Raw genomic sequence first — 16,057 nt, 5'->3', positions numbered from 1 at the left:
GCCAACGCTGCTGTTACAAACCAACATAATCTGAATCTAAGCTCATAAGCTTAAGAAATGTGTTTCTCTTTTAGGTCACTGATTGACAAGAGCTTTAATAAATACAGCTGTAAACATGATTTAGCTGTTGCTTAGATAGAAATGCAGAATATGTACCTATGTATCTGATTCTTGGTAGCTTTCCATCAGTCTTTGAACAACGGTTTCAACTATCTGTGGTTGTAAAACTGAGAAATTTTCTTGCATTACCCTGTGTTTCCAGAGCTCTGCAGGAGCAGAGGGAGAAAAAAACCAAAACAGAATAAAATCACACATCAGTGGGTATCACTGTCACAAAATATTGATCCTTCAGTAATCCCTGGGATTTGACACTGGGTACACTTTATATATAGCTTAGGGTTTCTCAGCTTTCCTAAAATGTTTACAACAAAAAGTAAATGTCATTGCAAACAGATTGCAAAGCCTGCGTTGAGCAGCAATATCAAATTGGTTCTGGTATCAAAGCCAAAATGCAATTTCATTATGGACCAGTTCTGTCAATAATGACCTGGCCCACAATTGTGTATTGGAGTTTTCTGTAAATATTGAGTAAAGAATATGGCTTTTGTGTGAAATGGAACATTTCTGTGCACTAATTGTTGCTGCCTGCAACCACAACCAGTGGCAGTAGGGCACATTTTTCTTCCCTTTTATTTCCACTTTTTCTTTGTTTTACTATTTGAGCCTATGAATATCCAAATTGTCCACACCCATGCAGTAATTGTACCAAGTAAACACCTAACATACTAAAAAGTCTGACATTTAAATCACACTGCTAAGCCTAGAATATTAACACTCCAACACAGAGGAGTAGAGAAGTAATTTCCTATCAGTCTGTTTCAGGCTGCCTGCAAACCCCAGAATAATTAGTGTTCAGCCTTGTTTGCACAATTGTCTTTGCAATGATTATGGCTAAACATTCACTTTATAAAGAGAAAGTGAGCTCTTAGATTTAGGAATTTGAATGTGTTGAACAGACAGAATAAACAGGTCCACACAGAAGGGTGTATGGTGTCTCGATACACAATTCTTCATGGCTTCCTGCTAGATGTATTTCTGGAATTTCCCACAATGGGCTCTCCAAAACATCAGAGAGTTTCCTGAGGGTAAGCCGTTTTTCTTCAGTGATACCTTCCCCGCGATTCAGCTGGTCCCTGGCCTCCAAATGGGCGCACAGGGAAGTGGGGAGCGGAGAGCAAATGTGCTCTCCTGTTCACATACAGGACAACTCTTTGCTGCTTTTATGCATCAGGGCTACTTTTCCCACTTAAGACCAGGCTCCTACATTTCCCAGGAGGGTATTTTAATTCTCCTGACCAGTGGGGAGACTGCTCTCTTGTCTGGCTCTTTCAGATGTCACTAGAGTCATCTCCTGGTTAATTTTCTTCTGCACATCATGGATCATGTGGATTTCTAGGCTTTCCAGAAGCTTTTGAAGCTAGAATCAAGTTTAATACTTAGCTCTTACTAAATCTCTATACTGCTTATGAAGCAACTTGCCAACTAGCAAAAACTAGCAAACTAAACCAAAGCAATTCTCTTTCCATTCTTCTCTAAAATACAGTACTTTCAGATACAGTATCAAGGTTAATATCATTTGGGGGTGACTGTATACTTAGTGCTGTGCACAAATACTCTGGATAGAGGCAGAGGCCCTGTTGCTTTGGGTTGTCCCAGGACCCACACCTGGCTCCACACAGCAGAGGTGCCATTGCAGAGCCTCCCGGGCCACCCACATCTGCCAAACTTCCCCCCATGACAGCCCCCACGGACTCCCACTGGACTTCACTTATCAGAAATTGCAGGAAAACATGACGCTGTGTGGTTCCCCACAACGCCCCACTGACAACCCTCCCCTTACCTGGCACGCTTCCATTTCGATTTTCGATGCTCCTCTGGGGGCAAGTACATGCTGGGTGCTTGTAACAGGCTCTCCAAACTCCTCCTCTGTGCCTGTTTGTCTGACTGTGGCTTTCATGGCCGGGTACAGGATATCTGTGCTAGAATCGCCAAGACATGGGTATTTCACACATTCTGTCTCGAAATTACAGTGTTTCATTTACTGACTTTGGACCTTAAGTTTCCTTTTTCTTCCCTTGCCCCTGTTCCTAACCCATGCAAAATATGATTAAGTCTCACCTCGCTGCATTAGCCCCACTTGACCTACAAGCCGGGCAGGACAGTCTTTTCTTCACTGTCCTGCCTTATTACATAGTTCAGTAATTTCTCCAAGTTTATAATAATACAAAACTAAAACCGAGGGGAAAGAACAAAGGGTCAGCCACATTAAGCAGGGAAATCTGGTCACTGGTAAGAACTTGTCTATCACCACCATTCAAATAGATGAAGAAACTCCCTCCACCTCCTCCCCCTGCTCTCCTTCGTATCTGATCATGGCTTTGCAAAGTGCTTCTGACTGCTAAGTGCCAAGGCAGACATGCACTTTGCTCTTAGAAGCAGAGGAGCCATTAGCAAGGCTTATACACCTCGTTATATTTTATTGCTTTAACCACGCTGCCTTTTAAACCCTTGATGGCATGACACAAAGGTTAGCACGGAGTTCAGAGAGGGAAGCAGGGAGGGGAAGGGGATGGGTGAAGACGTGGAGGAGGGAAACACAGTGGGATTTTGGGGTACAGTATATTTGGCAGATTGCCTGCTACAAAAGAGCTGTTGCAGGTGCCACTACAGAATCTCCTCCTGCTCAAAGGTCAGTGTAAGCAAAGCCAGGGGCAGGGAGCTCACCTCTCCTCCTGGGAGGCAATAACTGCTAAGCCTGAGCTCAGGCATCACCACAAGAAACCTCTGAGTGCGGAGGGGCTGGGAGACTCTGAGGCCAGGGCCCTCCCGCAGCTGCCCAGCCCCATGGTGGGAGCACAAGCTGTTGCTCACCCTGCACGGAGAACTCGCGGCCCTGACTCCCAGCCCTCCTGCAAACCAATCCTGCTCTGCCCCGGAGCTGCTCTCTCAGCAGAGTTTATAAATTAGTTAGAGGCAAAGACCGTGGGCCCCCAGCATTGGACTGTGCCCCCTCCGATCCAGTGGTAATGCATGGGAAGTAACACTGGGATACAGATACATGGAGACCAGAATGGAGCAAATCTGGTACCAGCTCTTTACACACACACAAATTTTCTGTGACAGATTCAGACTTGTCAATCTAAAATACCTTGGCCTTGTAGGGACAGGCGCACTAAGCATTGCTTCCTCCATGCTCCGTTGCATGACAGTGGTGTTTTCCAGTGCCTTCGTGCACGGATTTCACCCTCGCTGTGTCATCTTGCTCTTTCACTTCCTTTCTTGTGGTTTCCAGGGACAAGGCCTTTTGAAAAGCGATGTTCCATTTTCTGCTTTCAGAAGGGCCCCTCTGATGGAAATCTTCCGATTTTCTATTCCTGACAGCTCAAAGTTGAGCCAAGTAGGAGGGTTAGGAAGAATTCTGCTACAATTCATCTAATAGGCTTCCAAAACTTCCATTTATTCAAGTACTGTATTTAACATTGTTTATGGAGCCTGAAATACAGAGGCGGGTCACACGACTGAGAAGAATGCACTTGGAAAACATCATCAGCAAACAGTCTGAATAGACATTGAAAGAGGGGAAAAAACAACCATACTGAAACAAAGAAACAAAAGGTAGCTCTCAAGCCTTTAGAGAAAAGCGAAAGTACTAGGTTAATTAGAAACAAAAATAAAGGCAGGCAGAAATAAAAAAAAAAAAGGCAAGTGAAAGAGGGGGACGGGAGGAAAATAGATGGAGAAGGCAGAGACTTTTCTCATTTTTCATCTTTTCCGTCACTCTGGAATATTCTTGCATCCAAGGTAACTTACCCATATTGCTCACAAAACTCTTTGTAGAGAGGAACTGTATTGATATCCTCAGTCCTCAGCTTCAGCCGGCCCCATTCTGCCTTTAATATTTCTACTTGCTTCCAGTATCAGAAAAGATCTCAGCAAGTTACATGATATGACCGGACCATGATGCCTCAGCAAAAGTTTGCACGTATTTTTGCTGTTCTGCAACCAGTTAGCACTTGAGTCAACCGTTTCTGCCAAATTCTTCTGGAAGTCACAGGGAAATGTTTTGCTTCAAAAAGCTATGACAAGCTTTTCACATGCTTTTCTTTGCTTAATAGCATCTCATGCAATATACAGTGGGACAAGACATGTGACAGGCTATTGCGCAATCACAACTTGCAACGGGGCCTTACACCAGTGTCCTTCAGAACGTGGTACAGGGAAAACCCAGGCTACTTTTTGGTTGCAGTGAGGACTCATACACAGCAGAGATGGGGATAAAATTGCACAGAAGTTAAATCCTTTGTTTTATTGCTGCTTTCCTCAAGCAAATCGCTTCAACAGCAACACACTCTGCTTAGTCTCTAACTAAAAGTACTATTACAGAAATCAAACTCTTAGCTCAGATCTTGAAGGAAGCAGACCTTAAAATAACTATATTTGTCCTTTCCATCCATTTTACCTCGCAAATCAACCAGTGTATCTGTTTTCCATCACAAACAGTTTGAATGTCTCCCCATTCCTTGAAGAAAATCTTTGTGTAGTTTCTGGCAGGCTTCAGGTGCCCCCAGCAACCATTCCTCGTATACGTATCCACAATGCAAGTACTCGGGGAAGTACAGCCTGGCGGTACCTTGCCTCTCCTCAACTAGAGTTGGTTTTAGACAGTGGCCAGGCTGTTGCTTTCCCCTTTGCACTGAGTAGCTCTTGATAAAGAATGAGCTGGACCTTTGGTGGGGTGTAGGGAGAAGTCAGGACAGTCTCCGTTTTCTCCAGAAGTCTGGTGATACCAGCAGGCCCTCAAGGGGCATCTATCACTAGGGCTTCTCTCAACAGCACTCAGGAGACAACATTGTTCCCTTTGCTTCTTACCAGACAGCCAGGAGTAGGTGAGGTTATTCCAGCATACCTCAGGTCTAGGTCGCTTATGTTCACAGAGATTTGGTTGCAAAAACTAACAGGCGTCCTACATCGAAGCTGTACAGTCCCAAATAAACAGAGTTGTCAGAAGTACCTGCTTGCTCTTAGCTTACAAGGCTTGACAGTCAGCGTGATCTTCCACAGCACAGCCGTAGCTGTTCTGCAGTACATCCTCCAGTAGAAACTGCATTGCCACCAGCTCCCCGTGAGCAACTCTTCAGTCTGCATCACTCAGGCTGCACAGACACAGCTGGAGAGGAAGGGAGAGTCTCTGCTGCTCAGAGCTTAACAAGTAATAGCAAATCTCAGATAACTGTCAGCCCAGGGTTTTTTATGTTATAAACACAAATGGATTTCAATGTTTTGGCACCATGGTCCTAAAACACATGTGCCCATGCATAAAAATTATTTGATTCTCTAGTTCTAGCACACTAGGAAAATGATAAGTATAGATTCATTATCATAAAAATGCTCTGTTCTGCTTGAAGAAAGATCAAATGTGAAGTAAATGGTAAAATGGGCTTTTGGACAGAAAAGGAGATGGTTTTTGTTCATTTCTGTTCGTTAAAAAACAAAGACAGGAAATGAGGTAGTATGAGTTTGTTTTTCTCCTGCATCATAGATTCATCTTGTCTTTATGTCTTTGGACATAAGCACAAGGCTGCTGTCTCACTGTACCTGCATGTTGTAATTTATATTAATTGTGTTGTTGATAGTGACTGGAAACAATCCTCCATCCATTAGGAATGTCCTCCAAGGAAAATGCATGAGTGTCTAGAAGAATAGAGGTGACTGTTCATAAATAAGAACAACATTCAATTAGTTATGAGAGTCCCATCTAATTTGATCAGGAAAAGGCAACTCAGAGGCCAAGCTGCTATTTGATATGTGATACACTCTGCTCTGACTTTGAAAGTAAGCATATACTGGAAAAGAGAGAAGCATCTATTATCACTCCTTGGGAAAGAAGCAGTAAGACTGATTCCAGAATACATTTCCTACCAAGATGCTGTGCTACTTCTGCCTCCACAGAACAGCTCCCAGGTCCTTACTTACCTACTGTCAATCATTTATTGCTGGTTCTATCTCGAAGGCATCAGGACATCTTATTAATCAAAGATGTCCAGATTTTGCATGCCAGTACAAATTCTGTTTCTCCGTTATGCTAAAGAGGTCCTATGTGTCATTGTCACCTAAAGTAAGGCAGGGTGGCAGAAAATTGTATTCCTATAACTCATTGTTTGGGAAAGGCATTATTAAAGGTGAAACAATAGTATCTGATATTGGATAATTAGCAGGATGGGATGAAAATGAGGAAACATGAAGTTAGAATGATTATTTAAAACTGCCTATTACCTTGGAACATGGTAATATCACCAGCAAGACTCATCTTTACTTTCCCTAACATGACGCCAGCTTTTTTTTGCTGGTGTCATTCAAGGTGCCTCTTTAGCACATAGGTATCTAATTTGGCATTATGCAACTCTGTGTGATGCTATAGCTAAGAAACCACTAGACTTAAATTTGCACACAACCATGGCAGACATGTTGGGCAATCAAAACTGCTGCCAGGTGATGAGAGAGCTCAGAAGGGTAATTACCCAAAACTGAAAGTTAGTAGAATCACCAGCATCTATCATGCAGAATAATTCCATTTTGGTGACATCAGTGTGGTTACATTCCATCTCAAATTTTTATTATTCACTTCTGTAGAGAACATTTTCTAGAATTCCTAATGATGAATCAAGGTAATAAGCTGTAATCATGGGAATTTTTTTAATTAGCTATTAGCAGTTAGGTTCTTTGCACCATGGTAGGGAAGGAGTAAGCACCCCAGCAAGAACCGCAGAGGGCTTTGTTCTCCAAGGAGCTCAGTGCAAACGGAGGAAGAGTGCCTCTGAGGGTACGCTTTACTCACCCTGCAGCTTCGAGGATCCAGAAGCTGTGGGAGCCTTAGCTGTGAAGCAAATGCCCTCTGAATCGCAGAGTCACTCAGTGGAGGCAGCGCATGGTGTATCCTGTCTGTAACACTCTGGTAGGCTGAAACATTCCCCGAGGACAAAAATGTCTCTCTGAAAAGGAACCAAAATGTTTGTATGAAAAAGAAGTAAGATGACTTCAAAATTCTCCAGATGGTCTATAATAAAATTACCTGCTCCTCATTATAACCCAACATGGTAGCGAGTGATAGGGATAGCAGCAGGTACGATGATTAAAATAAATAGGCAAAAATGTTAATGATGTAGATGCATGTGTGAAAGTGCATCTGACTGGGGACATTTGCATATGTCTATGCTAATGGAGAGGGATGCTTGGACAGCTAATAGAGTGGGGATAATAATTCAGGAGTTCTATGACCTCCTATTCCTGATATTAGGATAATTTCCTGTACAAAGTGGGAGAGCTAAAACTTTTCAAAGTTTTCGAAAGTGCTTGTGAAGCTTTAGAACCTAAATTATCGGATACTTGGAGTCCAGAGCTAGGTTTAGCAACAACACTCCCCACAGATTTTCATGAGACCTGGTCTCACCTAGCAAATTCACCTGGTCTCACCCAGCAATGCAGGTGACACCAGAGCCCAGTTAAACCAGCAGTGCTATTCCCACACAGGTGTGTAGCGCTTCTGGGACCCAGCTGGCTCCTCATGCTTGGATTGCATTGTGCTGTGCAATCACACACATAAAGCTACCTTTTACTACACTGTAGGCATCATGTAAATATATTATCCAACCAAGCTTAGACATGGCTTTGTCATGTCATTGCAGCCTCTTTGCCACATTCAATTCTCCTGTACTTCATTCACATGCTTTTAAAACAAAGAGCTCCTGTTCAACCAGTTCTTGCAGTAGAAGAAACATGCTAGACTACAACTCTTTCTGTAGCTGCGCATCCTCCTTTGAATGGCAACTCTAAGACAAGGATCTTGTCCTTTTGTTTTTGTCAAACACACATAAGCACTTTTAAAAATGACATGCACTTTGTATCAGTTGTAGGACTAACGAATTACAGGGAGAAATAACAGCTTCTGGGATCAAACTTGGCAGAGAAGTTCAAAAGAGATTAAATATGATTTAGTGTCACATTGTAAGCCCTGGTATGGAGAAAATGGAAACTAATTGCACTGGCAATAAGGAACAAGAAAGATGAAGCATCTGATCTACTGCATTCCTTCTTACTTCCTGTTAACGCACAATTCCTTATCTGAGGAAAGCGCTTCCCTCACCAATTGCCCCTACAGTATTTTAATCATGAAGAAATAGAAATAAAAGCACAAGGTAGTTTTATCTTTTTGCGAGTCTCCAGAAAAATCTACAAATATGTACAGTCACAACTCCACTGGATAGCACAAGAGTGGTCACACTGGGTCAGAGCAAAGGTCCATCCAGCTCAGAGTCCTGTCTCCCACAGTGATCAGAAGTGGATTCATGAGACGATTACAAAAATCTGCAGAACAAGCATACGCTGATATTTCCCACAGATACTCTCACAGCCTCCAAGAATTTGTAGCTCAAGCATTTCCTCAGCCAGAGTTGATTGCTAAATGTTTAATAAGCCTTGGTAGATTTGTCTTCCATGAGCCTGTGCAGTCTCCCTCCGAGTCCTATGAACTTTTACCACCCGCCGCATCCCACAGCAAGAAATCCCACAGCCTAATTACAAGCCGTGTGCAACAACCGCCTTTTTTTTTGTTCAGAGCTGGCTACCTGATGTTCACCTGGGATACACCTTTTGCTGGAAAAGCCCATGAGCAGACACTCCCTGTTTATCCTCTGCCTTCAACTGACAGTTTTACAGAGCTCTCCGCCAGCTGTACTGCTTGTTCCACCCAGCAGCCTTTCATCATATGTGCGGCTCCTTTGGGAATCTTTCCGAGTTCTCTGTCCTTTCTCAGGTGGGGACCAGAGCTGCGTAGGCTTGACAACACAGATTTATTCAGCAGTGTAGTGGTGTTCTTGTTTTTGCTCTCCTAAAGGGAATCAATTTGCTTTTTGCCTTTTTTTTTTGATTGCTACTGAGCTGGAGTTTTGACAGAATTATCTGTCATAGCTCTGAGATTTCATTACTGCATGGTAATGGTCAAGTCAGAGGCTGTCATTTTATACATCGGCATTGTTTTTTTTCCCCGGGTGCGTCATTTTACTGACACGCTGCACTCCATCTGCTGTTACATTTTGCAGTCACTCTGTTTTGTAAGGTCCTTCTCCAGCCAGCCCTTGCCCTTGGTATCCTGAGTATCACAGTATCATGTACACACTGCACCACCTCAGCTTCAGTCCCTTTTCAATGACACCTATGAGCACCTGAACAGCACAGGATAAAGCTCAAACTCCTGTGGGAAGCCACTGGTAACCTCCCTTATCCCCTGCAAAAGTTGCCCATTTACAGCCTTCACCTTCCTAAATCTCAACAAATTATTTACAAAAGTGACCATCTCCTCACATATCCAGTGGCTGCTCAGACTCCTTAAGAACCTTTGTTGAGGCTATTAAAGCTTTCAGGGAATCCAGACAAACTGTATCAACCCTTTATCCATGTTTGTTAACAACTTCAGAGAACATGTTTGTAAGGCATGACTGCACTTTCCAAAGCAGTGTTGACTCCTCCCAAATACATCATATTTGTCCATGCATCCACTTCATTACAGTTTCTGCTAATTTGAACACTATGGATATCGGGTTTATCAGCCTGTGATTAGCCAGATCACCCTTGCAATCCTTTGGCAACACATCAGCCACTTCCAGGCTTCAGGTATCAAGGCAGTGTTAAGCAAGAAGCTACACACCATAGCTAGTACTTTGGCTTCTTTAAAAAAAAAAAAAATCCTTGAGTTCTTTCAGAATTCTTGAACATTGTCTAGTTTTGGCAACATTTTCGTCTTCATTTCAGTCTGCTCATCCCATAACTTTCCCTGGCAACACTTCCACTTGCAGCAGCTCCTCTGATGCATCTCTCATAAAGAAAGGTTTTGGTGTGGGAACCCCCTCAAGTTCTTCCACAGGGAATGCAGAAACAAAGAAATCACTTTTTTAAATGTGTGGTATTGACTCATCTTCACTGAACACTCCTGATGACCTACTGGCCCTATGGACTCTCTGGCAGGTTTCCTGCTCTTGGTATATTTAAAACAAGATTTATTATTAGTCTTGATGCCTTCAGCAAAATTGTTCCTCAAAATCTTTGCTGGGGTGTCTTGAATCCTTTTACATTTATCCTGTCACAGTTTATAGTCCTTTCTGTTTTCTTTGTTTAAACGAAAGTTCAGCTTTCTGAAGCATGCCTTCTTGCTTTAATAATCTGTTTAATCCTGCTGTTTAGCCATGCCAGCATCCTCTTACCCTTTCTTAAGTCTTTCTTCACATGTGGTATGCATTTCTTGAGTGCCTCCAGTATGTCCCCAAAGAGTCTCCATGCCATCTGCAAGGATTTAATTCCCCTAGCTAATCCTTCTACATTTTTTTCAGCAACTGTTCTCATTTTTATGTAGTTTCCCATTTTGAAGCTGAGCTCAGCCATGGTAATATTTATTTGGCTTTCACTGTTCCTTCAAGGATGTTTTATGCAAGCACATCGTGGCTGCTCTTACAGAACAGCTCTTTAACTGCAGCATTTTCAACTTGGTCCCGCGTATTACTCAAAACCAAGTCCAGGAGTTGTTTCTTTTCTGGTAGACTCCGTAGCCTGCCTGCCCCACGCAGGCTACACCTACAAATCTAGTCTTGCATTGTGCCACCACGTGGTATCTACAGAGCAGAGGAGAGTTGATATTTCCTTTACTTTCGCATGTCCTGCTCTTGTTTTGGTTCTGCCAAGGTTATTCCGTTGAGTACACTCAAACCTCTCTGTGACCATTATTGACAGACAACATATGGGAGGAGAGCAGGGAGAAAAGGAAAACAGTTACTTTCTAAAAAGTCCTGAAAAGTATATCTTAGATGGGTTTTTGTGATGGGGTAAACAACATTTTACAGTAGGGTAAACCTAGATCTCGGTATAAGTCAGTCAGTCCTGTACCTGCTTATTAAGCATTCTTTGATAGAGAAAAATATAAAATTAAATGTAGATCCTGCAGCAAAACAAGAACATGAACTCATAAGTCTACCTCTGTGGCAGCTACCACCCTCCCTGATTTAGTAAACTATGAATCACAACATAAAGGTGATACAATAATCAGATAATAGGACCGCTGTACTCGGACATGGTGTGTTGAGATCCCTCAATGAAGCATGTAAGGATTCTCACCACTTTTAGTTAAAGGAAAATTGGCACTTTTACTGAAAGGAAAATTTCTACCCTTACAGGGCACATTTCATGATCTTGGAGCAGATACCATGGACAAAATTTAAGTTCATCTTTCCTACATTTTTTTCTTTCTTTGTGAAGAAAAAAAAAAGCCTCTTATAAAAAAGGTGCCAGTCCCATCCCTAACAGGCTGTAATTCCTACCGTAGTCGATGCCTAATTGCTGCATTGAACTGTAGAAAGGCCACTTCTCTATGAACGGCTAGCAGCTGGGCTACTTCACTGGGATCCAGTGGATTCTGGAGACTGTCAATCATTTTCTGTATCTCTTGAAGTTCAGTCCCTGGAGTCCCAAGAACAGTATGTTTATCAGATAAGGTCTCAGGAAATGCACATAAAAATATCTGAGTTCAGTAAACTCTTTTTTCCTCTAGGTATTTTGTACTTCACAACTTTCTTCATTTTTCCTCTTTCCCCTGGGAGGCAGAGGAAGAATGCGTTTATATCCCCCTGAACACTACCAAACCAGACTTTAAGAAAAGAAATTATGGCAGGTGGAGAATTATGAGGATGTAGTAAGGTCAGGGAGGAAAAGGTGTAGGAATGAAAAGTTACAAGCATCTCAAAAGAATCTCTTTTATTAGCCTTTCCTATTAAAAAGACAATTATTATAAAATACCACCAAGGACGGTGGTATATCTTTCTCATTATCATATGGACTAGATGATCGTTGTAGGTCCCTTCCAGCTGAAAATATTGAGATTAGATCTGTCAGACGGGAGCAGAATCAGGTCCTGAGATGGCATTTTACTTACTCCAAAGACCTAAACTAGTTATTCCCTGGTAGGGAATGATAGGGACAACTTCTCCGACTGGTTTCAATAAAATACTATTGTGGCTCAATTCTGCAAGCTAATGAATATTTTTCTGCTGAGGCTCGAAAGCTTTTTTATTCCCTTTAAGCCTAGCAAAAAGCTTCTCAAAGCAATGAGTCTCTACAAGTCATTACCCTTACAAGAGCACCTGCTCTTACTTAGCGTTTGTAGGAAATGTGTGCAGAGGGCTTGTCTGGCTCCCAAGACACAGCCACCGCAGCAGGGATTTAACTTGGAAGCACCTGTTACAGAAACCCGATGGTCTCTCGGTCAGGCTGAAGGGGCTGCCATCGTTTAAGGAAGTTAAATGGTCTGATTTGGGGGAGAGCAGCAGCAACAAAAAAGATCTCTTGGTCAATGCAGTTAAACTGAGCAATGCAGTTAAATTGTCTGTACAAAATGCATTATAGAGGCAGCAGAGTACTGAGGACTCCATCATTGCCCGTATTCTCTGTTTTAAAAGTGTGGTAGCTAGGTACACACTAGATATGTCTGAAATTGAAATACATTGTACATAATATTCCTCCTACATCTGGTTATGTGGTTTCTCACTGATCACTATGCTCAGTCTTCCTGATTGTTTCAAAGCTCATTAAACATGCTAATTTACATGAGCTTTCTCAGCCATATACAAATGAAGTTACTAATACGCACTTAATGGTACAATGAGCGCACACCACAGAACAGGCAGGGCTTTTTGTTAGAGAAAATAAACCCACTTCAAAATCAAACATTCACAAGCCAGTATTAAAATAAAAGCTGTAACAAGTATTTGTGATTCACTGAGTCCTTTCTTCCCTTCCAAAATGAAATTTTGAATTTGAAATGAAAGATAAATTTAGAACTGATAATAAAAATCTTACTCACATAAAAAGAAAAATACGTAAGGGATAAAATCTGGAGACATTAAAAGACAAAGCTAGTCTTTTATAAATTTTTCCCAATTCTTGAAGAATTTAATATTTTTACCCAATTGTCATAATCAATTTTTCATTTTTTAAAAGACACCAGGACAGAAGGGAAGCTGTGCAGGTAAGGTTTTTACTCCTAAGTTGCCTCTGAACAGCACCAAATCTACAGATATATAAACGTGGGCTTTTCTAGGTGGCATGAAAACAGTCCAGCCACGCAGCACACGCAACACAGAGGAGGAGGTATGCATAACGCGCCATGTTTTGAAACTCCAGTTCGCTATACTGTGGGAATAATCCAGTGACTGAAAAGCCAAATGCCAGATGCCCACTTCAGCACTTGGGACAGGATTATCTCGTGTGACTTTAGTTGCCTAATTGTCAGGCATCAAGTTTAATTGGGTTCTGCAATCTTGGGCACCTCCAAAGAGGGTTTCATCCCACTCACTTTGAACACATTTTAGCTTGGGACAAGCAAGCTAAAGAGACATCTTCTCTGAAGGTGTCTTTGTAACAGTGTCCAGCAAAGGTGTCCAGTGACAGCAGAAGTACCTAACTGGTGGTTAGATACCAGTAGTTACATACCTCACTGCTAACCACTAAAGGAGGGATAGGAAAATCCCACTCCTGCAGTACAGTTTAAGTTGAACAGGTCAAAGCTATTAGGGAAACCGGTACTATTTCTGCACAAATACATGTTCATGCAGGACGACACACACCTCAGCTGTTTCACCCTTTGGAAAGGGAATCAAGTGACAGATTTACTAAAGAAACCGAAGCCTGCCTTTTTTAATCTTCTGGTAAAGATAAAATCATCATGGGCTGACCAGATGGCTTAAGAGACACTTGCTAGAGGCGGAAGAGCAATTTTTGGACCATGTTTTGTGTTCCCTGCTGGAGCAGACCTCCCGAGCCCGGTAGGTACGTTGCTTTCCTGTGAGATTGTGACAGATCTGTGATGCTGTGGGCATGCTCCTGAAACACGACAGTCTTCCATCAGTAAAATGGAGCAGGAAAAAGAAAAAAAGGATGGAGTTTCGTCTTGTCTTATTCTTCAGTTGACATCCATCTTATCTTCATGCTCCTTTTCTCCCTTTCTCACCATCAGCATTTCACACTGTTTTGTACCTGGAACCATCTACCTTAAGCATGCAGTATTTGTTACTTACCAATCCTGTCGGTCCCTCCCCAGTCGGGGGTCAGATGCTCTGGGTTTAAGGCACAAAAGCAGTTTAGGGAATTTCCTAATTGAGCAAAGGCCAGGAGATATGAAACCACGTCGTGAAATGCACCAACAATTTCTAGGCTTAAGTGGAGAGCTCTGAGAGCAGCCTGCAGACAAGGCAAGTGCATAAATAAAACCATTCAGATGATTGTCCCTAAGCAAACACACCAAAGTAGCAAACACTTTTGCTTCCCAGGCCACAACCGCTCCCAGACACCAAACGAGACATCGCTGGGATGGCGCTGGGGCTCCCAGAGCAAGGTCAAGCGCTGGATTTCATTCAGGGTCAGAATATCACTCCCAGCTGACACCATCCCATCTGGTTTCACAGCTTCTGGTTTAGAAACTGCTTCCCCAGTGTCTCTTACAACCTCTTTTTTCGGTGTTTATATCTATCCAAATAGATAGACATGGCCAGGCAGCCTTCCCCCCTGCACTGCACTGTCTCCAGCTCCCACACGGCCGGGGCCAGCCCAGGTACCTCCTCCCTCCTGTCGCCTCTCCTCCTCAGTTCAGCAGAAATCAGTCAGAGGACATAAAGGTCCCAACCTGCCGCTTCTGTGTACGCGGGGACAGGGACAATACTGGATAAACTGGTGGGATGGGGAATTCTTTCACAAATAGGAAAAGACAACACAGCATGGCTGGGTTTTGGTTTAATTACTTTTGATCTTGAAACTAAAGGATCCTTCCTTTCCTTTTACTTTTGTTTCTACCTCTAAACCAAGAGGACTGAAGCTCTTTCCTTCCTGGCAGGCACTCTTCATCAACAGCCTTCATCAGCGGCACATGCTAGCTGCATCCAGATTAAAACCACTGATGGTTATTTCCCCATCTCCAGTGATAAGCTAAATTGTAATGCATGTGAAAAGATGTGCATGGCTTAGTGCCTAGAACAAAATCTCTTAGCATTAGCAAACACTGACCTTCTCTGGAAGCGTTTTGAACATGATCAGTGCTTTGGTAGGGTGAGGGATGAATCACAAGTCAAGGAAGGTGCGTCCATCTGGAGACAGCAAAGAGCATGGTCGAGGATGGAAGGATCTGAGTTATTGCAAGAAGTGAGAGGTGTTTAGCATTCTGAGGCTTCTTTCTGCCTGTCACTTCCCAGAAAGACACTTTTTAAAAGTTTGATAAAACTGTTAGTTGAACATAGGATTTGCCTTTAAGATTTGGAGCAAGCGTATTTTAGACATAACATGATTTAGCTTTGATGTGTAGAATACAAGGTAAAGGTTTTGACCTCCAAAACCTGCTGAATTTGAGAAAAATTTGAAAGGAGCTTTCTTAAAGCATCTGATTTATAAAGCAAGGATGTGAGCTGCTGTGCGGAGGGCATTCAGGGTCTCTTCCCCCGGGAACATGCTTGTGCTGGCTAGAACAGGAGACAGGCAGGGCAAAGCAGCACAGGCATTAAAAATCTGTATCATTATTTTAAAGTATGATGTGCAATTACTAGTAGGCAGCCCACTTTTTTTTTTGCCAGAAGATATGAAAACACAGCATTTATTACATGAATAATGTATTTTCCTGGTTTTATATACAATGTGCCATTTCTTGTCTTCACATACATGAAGATGAACTACAATATGCAGCTAGTACATTCTGAAATAAGAGATAGAAATTCAGCTTAGAGATTAAGTTCAGCTCTTTCTGAAGTAAGTTTTGCAGGGTTTTTAATCTTTTTTTCCTTTTGTCTGAAAAAAAGCAAGGCTGAATGCAAAAAACCAGACCTTCGGTTTGGGTGGGATGGAGTAAGGAAAGGTTAAATGCTCTGTGTTGTAAGCACGGAAATTATATTTGGGCAGGGTTTGTTTAACCAGCTGTGCC

General features: G+C 42.5%; 1 protein-coding gene across 1 annotated transcript; it reads right to left on the bottom strand.

Annotated features, from left to right (window-relative positions):
• Positions 1–156: 156 nt before the first annotated feature.
• Positions 157–4,012, bottom strand: LOC142080366 (coiled-coil domain-containing protein 162-like). The gene is made up of 5 exons (XM_075145650.1): positions 3,871–4,012; positions 3,209–3,552; positions 1,901–2,039; positions 1,357–1,477; positions 157–266 (listed from the first exon to the last, which is right to left on the bottom strand). Exons 2-5 carry the CDS (start codon positions 3,262–3,264, stop codon positions 157–159), a joined length of 426 nt encoding a protein of 141 aa, XP_075001751.1. The 5' UTR covers positions 3,265–3,552; positions 3,871–4,012.
• Between the last annotated feature and the right edge of the window lie 12,045 nt (positions 4,013–16,057).

Source organism: Calonectris borealis, chromosome 3 (genome assembly GCF_964195595.1).
Source record: "Calonectris borealis chromosome 3, bCalBor7.hap1.2, whole genome shotgun sequence".
Classification (NCBI taxonomy): Eukaryota; Metazoa; Chordata; class Aves; order Procellariiformes; family Procellariidae; genus Calonectris; species Calonectris borealis.
Note: the sequence above shows the minus strand (reverse complement) of the source record. Positions and strands in the feature narration are given on the sequence as shown.

What these genes read in the sequence shown, in the direction of transcription:
- LOC142080366 (XM_075145650.1), bottom strand. Translation starts at nt 3,264, where the DNA reads ATGCAACGGAGCATGGAGGAAGCAATGCTTAGTGCGCCTGTCCCTACA. An exon ending in CCTGTCCCTACAAGGCCAAG is followed by an intron (nt 2,040 to 3,208) that starts GTATTTTAGATT and finishes TGGCGATTCTAG; the next exon opens with CACAGATATCCTGTACCCGG. An exon ending in AGAGAGCAGTCTCCCCACTG is followed by an intron (nt 267 to 1,356) that starts GTCAGGAGAATT and finishes CTGCTCCTGCAG; the next exon opens with AGCTCTGGAAACACAGGGTA.